The sequence below is a fragment of the Camelina sativa genome, chromosome 15 (genome assembly GCF_000633955.1).
Source record: "Camelina sativa cultivar DH55 chromosome 15, Cs, whole genome shotgun sequence".
Lineage (NCBI taxonomy): Eukaryota > Viridiplantae > Streptophyta > Magnoliopsida > Brassicales > Brassicaceae > Camelina > Camelina sativa.
This window is the reverse complement of record NC_025699.1, coordinates 28,349,504-28,358,684: the sequence shown is the minus strand read 5'-3', so window position 1 is coordinate 28,358,684 and position 9,181 is coordinate 28,349,504. Positions and strand designations below refer to the sequence as shown.

The following is a 9,181-nucleotide window of genomic DNA, read 5'->3' as shown; positions in this document are numbered from 1 at the left end:
AGATAAGAAAAAAAAAAAAAAAAAAAAAAAAAAAAAAAAAAAAACTAAGTTATAATTTACAAAATCTTTTTATTCTAACTTACATATAGCTAGAGATTAACATTTTATAATCTTATTATATAAAATCAATGTATGACCAGTGCCAACAATTTATTATAATCAGTGTCAGCAATTTATTTTGTAGTTTAAGTCAAAAGCTAATTACTATTGGACACCAACAGTACCAAATACAAAATGAAGTATAAACTGTGCAGCCAAGGGCATAAAAACATTAATGTGTTATTTAAGCAATGTTGTTAGAAATAAATTAGTTGCCAAATAATTATACTATATAGTTGTAATCAAAAAAATCAACACAAAAAATTAGTTTTGTGATTTATCTGCGCTGCAGCATGGGTCATTATCTAGGTTGTTTCTAGGTTGATCGTTAACAACACTCATTTAAATTGCAGCAGGTTAACGACGTCGAAGTTATTATTCGGTCTTGCTTGATGACAATTTTGCAGATTTGATATATTTGCTTGTAGCATAGTCCATTTATAGATTTCTCTATGGAGTGGGTTTGTTTTAGGCTTCTAAAACTGGGTTTTGTTTGGAGGCTACAATGGGGTAAGATGTTATTAAATATCTGGGACAATGACTTTGTTGATAGTCATTTACAGTGCGGTACTAAAGTTGGTAGCTTCTTTAATAGTTCAATGACATTGTTGATTCATAAGTTCATCATACTTTTCACTTTAAAAATATCATATAAATTTAACAAAATATTACCCCACACTTCAGGGTGCGGGTTACTATCTAGTATAGTAGTATTTTTTTTAAGCACCACTATATGAACTCTCAATTATTGTTACGATGAACGGCTATAAGTTGCAATATGTGTGTTTATGGCCAACATAGTGACTAATCTAACTTTTTTTTTTGTTATTACTAGGTAATTAGTCCACGTAATGTGTGGTTGTATGCATAATAGTTTTGATTATATTTCTTAAATTTTCTTAAACTAAAATATTGTTTTACTAATATATAATCTCCAAAAATTATACTAATGTATGAATCTCAAAAAAAATTATAGCAATTTCTCAAAATAACACTCCTGTCAACATTTTTTGGTATGGTTATTTATTATACAAAATTTAAAATATATAAACTTTTCTATAAAAAAAAAATTAACCAATACTACAAAGAATTATTAAAAATTGATTAGCTATATTTATATAAATAATAATATAGAAATTTAAACATTTTCCTAATATGAGAGAATCTATGTTTATGATCATATTTTATAGAAGTTAAACATTGATTTAAAGATTTTTTCTTAATGACATTGTAAATATAAGACTGTAGTATAGTAAAATTGAATCAAATAAAATTATCAAAAAATTTAGTAACTACGTATAAAATTATTGTATATAGAATATTCCTCATTTAAAAGTTTAAAGCAATTAAAAAAGTTAAAAATATATTAAAATTTTACCAAAAACACTTTTTCTAGAAATATAAATATATTAGTTGGAAAGTTATTGGGTAGGAGTTACATTTTAGTTAAATGTAGAGTTAAATGGAGTTAAAAGTGGGTTAACTATAAATAAATATTTTAATTTATTTTTGACTTAAGAGAAAAGGAATACCAAGTGGCTCAATCAAAATTTAAACTTACACTTTTTGATTGTTTTGTTGATATAAACTCAACACTCACACATAATATTCCAAAGTGACAAACTAAATTAGTTTTTTTAGAAAAAAAATATGAACTTCAATCTAAATATTTTTTAAAACCCCAAGAATAATTTCAATCCTTTTATTTTTTTTTTCACTCATCAATTTAATTTATAGTGCTAGATTTCATAATAATGGTTTCATCTTTAGAGGATTTAGTTAAATGGTATCTTAATAATTATATTATTTTCTATATTTCACTTCCAGTTAAACATGATTTCTTTTTGGAATCATTTTTTCATTTTGCTGAAATCACGAAAATAATTTTTTTATAATTAAGTTCTTTTTGTTTTCAAAAACCTCAAATCTTAAATAATAGAAATATTATATTGATCTTTACATATTTATCTATTGGATCACAAAACAAAATAGACTTTATAAATGGATAATTATATTGATCATTCTAAATTATTAAAAATGATACATGAATATGTGAGATAACCAGAGTACATAATAGAGAATTAGAGATGGATCTTTTCAACTTCATGACCTTATTGTGTGGTGAATATTGTAAGAGTATGAAAAATAATGACTTATAAGATGTTAATCTAAAATAGATAATGAAGATAAACCTTCTAAAATAGTTTCTCAAATAAACTTGATTTTTTGTTAAAACCAACATATGTGAATTTAAATTTAGCTATGGAAATTTTAAAAATATTTATGAATAGATTAGAGAGGCAAGAAATATATAAAAAATATATTTTATTTTTATATAAATAAAATAAAAATTGAAAATAATATTAATTATATATAATACTTTCTAAATTAAAATATTGAATCAAAATCTTAAAACACATATTAGATATAACAACATTTGATATTGGTGAGAGAGGAGGAGAGAATGATTACTTATAAGATGATAATCCAAATTAGATAATGGAGATGAATCGTTAAATATAAAAACAATGGAATTTATATATATATGTATATATATATATATATATTTATATATATATATATATATCATGTAATCTCTAAAATTAAAAATTTACAATGATATTTCATTTGCTTTTTTAACCCATACAACAAAAATAAGAAATTGAAAACATTAAGAAAAAACAAAAAATGATTTGAGATATTGTGGAAGAGAATGAGAGAATGTGAAAATGAGAAAGTTAAAAATGCCAATATGAGAAAATGAGGCAATGCTTATTTATATGATAAGAATTGATGGAAGTTACCTTTAGAATTATTGGAGTTACAAATATTATTTATTGTGTTTGAATAAAATTGAGTGGTGGAATATGATTAATGCATAATTTATTTTATTTTCATTTATAATTTTATTTTAATATATGAAATAAATGTATTGTGTTAATTGGGTCTTAATTATTATTTTTAGCAATTAAACAATTAGAAAGAAAAAAAAATTAGAAAGTATTAATGAAAATCAACCAATAAGAAGAGACCAAAACCTTACTTATATATATATATATATGATTATTATTGTATTAGTTAATTATATAATTTTTTTAGGAAATTAGAACGTATAACCAAAAAAAAATACTTTAATTTATTGCATAACTACTATAACCATGAAAATGTTATATAAGATGTATTTTATACTTTATCCTTACCACCATCACCCCTTACCACTACCAGCCACTTCCGGCCACCGTCCACCACCCAGCTCCAGCCACCAATTCCGGCGACCTACCTCTGGCCACCAATTCCGGCAACCCACCTCCAGCCATCAATTTTGGCCACCAATTTCGGCGACCCACCTCTAGCCACCCACCTCCAGTCATCCACCTTCGGCCACCCAGCTCCAGTCACCCATGTAACGCCCCCGCCCCCGAACCGTCCTATGGCTCGGTACATCCAGAACGGCCATTGGACGCCACTTGGAAATAGTCACTAACGACCCGGCCGAGATTCTAAAACAGATCAAGAGCCTTAACCAATCCGTTAGTGTTATTCCCTCCACTTTAGACACCACGTAAGCTTGCCAGCCCTCGTGATGTCCAAGCGTTGAGCCGACTCAGACTAAGTCATTATCAAACATTACTCGTACTCACGAATATATAAAACCAATTTCATTGATTAAATAAAAATATTTCACAAAGTTACCAAAAGAACTTGTAAAGTTGTGGCCAGGCTTAGAGCCAAAAAGATTATACATTTTAGACATATTAAACTTACTTTTTTTTTTCTTTACACAAAGGCACAAAAACTACACCGGGGTCCTATCGTCCAACACACCCTCTAGCTTTCCTCTAACGGTTACCTGTAGAAAAAAATATTATCATAAATAATCTAAGATTACTCAGTGAGTCTTAGGGGTCCCTGCAGTAGATTAAATACACTTTATTTATCCAAATAATACAATATCAAAATATACCACTTATTTAAAAAATATTTTTTATGGTAAAATAAAAATTTACTATAAAATATTTAATAATTAAATTCCAAATCTTTTTTTAGTATCAATTAAATATATTTCTTAGAAAATTATATGAAATGCAATAAAAAGTCCCAAAGATTAATTTAATTTTTAGTCTGGTTTATATTCACCTTCATTTAATCTATATTGCTACGTTAAATTCTAATGATTTCCTCTTTGTGGTAAAATTTCGCAAATGGAATATCAAATTGTTTTTATATAAAAAATCATTAAATTACAAAACTTTGAATTAAATAAAAATTATAATGATCTTTATATAATTATATTTTTGGATCACAAGAAATATATATATATATATATATATATATTGATGAGTATACAAAAAACATATTACAATTTCTTGGAGGAAAGAGAGAGAATAGTTTATTTTGTTAAAACATTGCATAAGTTTTAAAAAATAAAATAAATATACATGAATGAAGATGATTTCTTTAGCTTGATTCCCTCATTGGGCTTTGATCGCTGTTGAATCTGCATCGATAATTGTTTTTTATAGTCACCAAAATTTTAATATAGATAGGTAATTAAAAATTAAACATAATAAGAAGACGAAGAAGGAATGAAAAAATACATAAAAACAAAGAACTAAAATGGAACAAAATATAAAATAAATGTAACAAAATATATAATCACACTCGTACCATGAGTTTTGAACCCATACAAAAACATAAACAAAACAAAGAAAATATTTATAATTTGAGATATGGTGGATAATGATGTGAGAATGTTTATAGGATTTTAAAGAATGAAAATTACATTTCTAAATTATTTATTATACATATGCAATTGAAAATTAAAAATAATAAAAAGACAAAGGAGGAAGAAAGAAATACATAAAAATAAAGAAATAAAATTGAACAAAATATAAGATAAATCTAACAAAATATAAAATCACACTCTTACCATAAGTTTTGAACTCATGCAAGAACATAAACAAAACAGAAAAAATATTTAGAATTTGAGATATGGTAGATGATGATGTGAGAATGGTTATTTATATGATTTCAAGGGATAAAAGTTACATTTCTAAGATAAATTAATTAGAGGAGTTACAATTAAAATTTATAGTGTGTTTGAATGAAAATGATTGAAAAGAAATAGTCAACTCATATTTATATAATTTCAGTTACAATTTAGTAGTAAAGTGTCGATTTAAAATATAGATTAATGTACATTATTACATTTTTATTTAATTAAAATAAATTATTACATCATTTGTCTCTCTCTTTCTTAGTTTACTTAAAAAAGCTCTTGAAAACAAATTTTATCATTTAGTGATCTAAATAAAGAAGAGAGAGAGAGAGAGAGAAGACGCCTTGAAGGGTGAAAGCTGTGCAGCAAGTTGTTGGACTATTCCTTCGTCTTGACTCTTTAGGGAAGCTACGCACATCACGTTCATGTGGCTTTCTGCTTTTTCCTATCAACCAAACTTTTTTTGAAGAGACTTTTAAAGTAAATGGATCACTTGCATTAGTAAGAAAGAGAGAGAGACAAATGCTTAGTCAGAAATAGAGACAAACGAATAACAAATTCATCGGGACTAAAGAGTCTAAGGTAAGCTATCAAGCGACATACTATGGCAAACAAAAAAGAAATGAATTAACACGCAAAACGTCGATTCATCAGACTCAGTGGTAAGATTTGAGCACAGCGCCGCAGAAATGACAGACGATAGCCTTCCAAGCTTTGCGGTAAAATGGAACCCCACAGAATCTTGTGGAGGTTCTCATGTCCGCAACCACTGCTCCACCTCCGCATCTCGAACACAACCCGGCCGCCGGCTTTCTCCCCCGGACTTGCTTCCTCTGGTTTACAAGGAAACAGAATATGGCCATTTCTCTAATTCTTCTTCTTGAATCTTGTTGTGGTATTTTTTGTTAGCACTTCAGGTCTTGGGGACAAGGCTTAGTTAGTTAGTACTTACTACTTAGTAGTGTGTGTTAAATACAAGTTTGGGAGATATCTAACCGTTTGGATGGGGGCCGCGTGTCACACACAGATACAGCTGGCTCGCTGACCTCCATTGACTCTTTTTTCTTTTCTTTTAAATATTCAAAATTGACATTGAATTATAATCACCACTTGTGCAACATCTTCTCATCACTCTCAACTGCTTGACTATTTAATACCACAGAAGCCCATTTCCTCATTTACTACACCCATTGACTTTACAACAAAATTATTCCAACTGTAAGGTCACCACCCCATACGTACTTTAGTCGTCGTCACGTATTGGGGGACAAATTCAAAAGTCCTAGAGAAAGGCGTCTGTGAGTGGACATTGTTCACTTTTTAGGCACAATGAGGATTTCACAATTTTGAAGCTTCTTTGAAAGATGATTAATATGAAAGGTTTTAAGTACAATATGAAAAGATGGATAGTTAAATGAAATCCGAGGAAAACAAAGGAGAAGTGAGTGGCGGAGTAAGTAAATCCCCCTTGGAAGAGGAGAGGATCTGAAAAGTTTACTGTTTGTATGTTAAATTGGGGAAAAATGGGAGATGGGTTAAATGTGTGAATGTGGTCACTGGTCAGAGAGCTGCCATCATTGCTCGTCTTGTAGCCTCTTGCTTCATCTCTGCTGCTTTCCCGCTCCCCCTGAAGTACATGTACACTTGCTGTTCCCACACAAACAGAACAACTTGTTTAACCACTTCTTCCCTTTTTTACATAGGTCAAATCTAAAATGAATAAGTGATGCAGGAAGTGAGGGAAACCTGAATAACCCAGATGCTCACGAGTGACTCCAGACAGAAGAACCCAAACCCAATGAAGTAGAATATCTGCCACCCCACCAAAAGCTAGCCAACTCAAAGTACGTACTACAACAATTTTAAGTTTTTTTATACTAATTTTCAACTTACCCCGACCAAGATATTCCCACTTAATACGTCGATAGCCGGCAATATTCCTCTGCATAACACAACAATATAATATCATTCCACCTCATTCCTTTTGTGTGATTTAAGGAACTATTTTGTAACTTACGTCAGAGATTTTCCCTTGAAGATAATTGGAGGAGCCACCGCCGCAAACACACAAAACCCTATGTGAAACTGCAGTCGTATTTTTAAGCTTTTACTCACTTCCACTTTTTGATGTGTCAAAACCCATTTAAAAAACACAAACGCAAAACTCACCAAATACGTGAAGAAAAACCACCCAAACTTCAGAGCACTATCAGTCCTGCACACAACCAAAACAACCCACATCTCATTCGCATCCAAATTTTGACACTTATTAAGATGCTATCTGGAACTTCACTCTTTTTTTTGTTGCACCCCTCTTAATAAAGGAACACACCACGCAGCAGCAGCAGATAGTGTACAGGATTTTAAAAGAACAATCTTAAGTGGCATGAATACGCGCATATACCTCATGGCACGATAAAGAGGGCGATACCACATAACATAAGCTCCAGGAACCCCCGATATGAAATAGATAATAGCTAGAAACCATATTGTCGGACCTACACCCGAAGTACATAAGTCAGCAGATTGGCATCATACAAGCTCAGTGTACGTGGCAACTTTTAACTGGTTCCAAGACTAACCTTCTCCCTTAATCCACGCGGTGGTAACTGCAACAATGTTCCATAGCAGGCACACCACAAGACCTACCACCAAACAGCAGAGATTACTAATAACTCAAGAAATCCACCTCTGTTGCAACTGGAGATGGGTTGATCTCATTTAAAAGAGAAAGCACATACCCAGCATTGATGTGAAAGCAACATATTGGATTCTCTGCAGATGGATGGGTATCTCATTTGAAATGTCATGATGGATGAGAGGAAAAAACGGCGGCCAGTTTTTCTCTTCGATCACAATTCCGGCTACCAAAAGAAAGATGGCAGAATAAGCATTTCCCATGGAACGGAATGTCAGGTTTCTTACAGAAGATAAAATTGACAAAGATACCCTGTGCTATAGCATCTTCTTTCCGCTTGAGTTCCTGGAAAATACCAACAACAGATTTCAGAAGACAGAAAGATATATACTTGAAAGGCTGTAGCTACAAACTACTGAGGCCAAGCTTTACAGATTAGATGACACGAATAAATATGCTTTCACCTACATAACACATCAAAATGATATGAAATCCGATGTAAACTAATTATTCTTAGTTCGGGAAAAATTATATAAACAAATAATTGTGGGGAAAATGACATCATGGTATGTGACATTAGTTGGTTTCAATCGGAGTTACAGCTTACCTGCTCCCGCCGGTTCAATTCAGCCTCCTTTTCCCGGAGTTGCTTCTCTTTAGCTTTAAGATCCTAGAAGTTGGCAATCATACAAAAATAGTCTCAGGGAATATTCTGAGATTATAACTTGGTACTTAAGGAAAATACCTTTCCAGAGTCTAGAGGAATATCAACTGTGGCACCGCGGTCATACGGCTCAGGGGGAAGAGGGGAAAGCTTTGGCGTTGCGGCTGGAACAGTTCCAGGATTCTGAAGGTTCAAAGACAACAAAAGTGGGTGGAAGAATTTAAAAGCATATAGGAAGAGAAAACAAAACAAAGAAAAAAAGAGCTAAACAATGCAATGGAGATCCACGAGAGCTTTAGAACATCAGAGACAGCAATTCAATGGACAAGAAACTGATATGAATGTGTAAGTAAAAAAACCATTTCACCCATATCCAAGACAAGAAAAAATAACAATGCCAGTGAAAAAGTAGTCTACTAGATTCTCCACAAGTAAGCACCAAACTGAAAATCGAAAAAAGATGTAAGTGGGAGATCTATATTAAAATCGTGGACACGAAAGATAAAGCTCATTCGAAATAACAAACACTCTCTCAACAGGTGATGGGAAAAAAGCAAGCGTTACATTGATCTATCAGCGTCTAACAACCCTAGAATGAGCAAATCACATTCTGAAACATGAATATCAATCAATCGACCAAATTGAAACCGAAAATTCGATCCCAAGAATTGGAGTAGAGGAAAATACAATTAACATTAAGAATCTGAGAAAATCAGATCAGAAACAATGCAATTCAACAACAACAGGAATTTAAAAAAAAAAAAAAAAAAAAAAAAAAAAA

General features: G+C 31.0%; 2 protein-coding genes across 2 annotated transcripts in view; both read right to left on the bottom strand.

Annotated features, from left to right (window-relative positions):
• LOC109129210 lies at positions 5,572-6,031 on the bottom strand. The gene has a single exon (XM_019236942.1). It carries the CDS (start codon positions 5,959-5,961, stop codon positions 5,755-5,757), a length of 207 nt encoding a protein of 68 aa, XP_019092487.1. The 5' UTR covers positions 5,962-6,031; the 3' UTR covers positions 5,572-5,754.
• LOC104747768 (secretory carrier-associated membrane protein 1) overlaps positions 6,473-9,181 on the bottom strand; it is a 2,894-nt gene continuing 185 nt past the window's right edge. The window contains exons 2-12 of the mRNA XM_010469458.2: positions 8,482-8,583; positions 8,344-8,406; positions 8,048-8,081; positions 7,840-7,962; positions 7,681-7,743; positions 7,503-7,596; positions 7,268-7,313; positions 7,116-7,183; positions 6,992-7,040; positions 6,845-6,910; positions 6,473-6,745 (exon numbers count right to left, since the gene is read on the bottom strand). Coding sequence (XP_010467760.1) covers positions 6,659-6,745; positions 6,845-6,910; positions 6,992-7,040; positions 7,116-7,183; positions 7,268-7,313; positions 7,503-7,596; positions 7,681-7,743; positions 7,840-7,962; positions 8,048-8,081; positions 8,344-8,406; positions 8,482-8,583 — 795 coding nt within the window. The 3' untranslated portion in view covers positions 6,473-6,658. The remainder of the gene's footprint in view (positions 6,746-6,844; positions 6,911-6,991; positions 7,041-7,115; positions 7,184-7,267; positions 7,314-7,502; positions 7,597-7,680; positions 7,744-7,839; positions 7,963-8,047; positions 8,082-8,343; positions 8,407-8,481; positions 8,584-9,181) is intronic.

What these genes read in the sequence shown, in the direction of transcription:
- LOC109129210 (XM_019236942.1), bottom strand. Translation starts at nt 5,961, where the DNA reads ATGGCCATATTCTGTTTCCTTGTAAACCAGAGGAAGCAAGTCCGGGGG.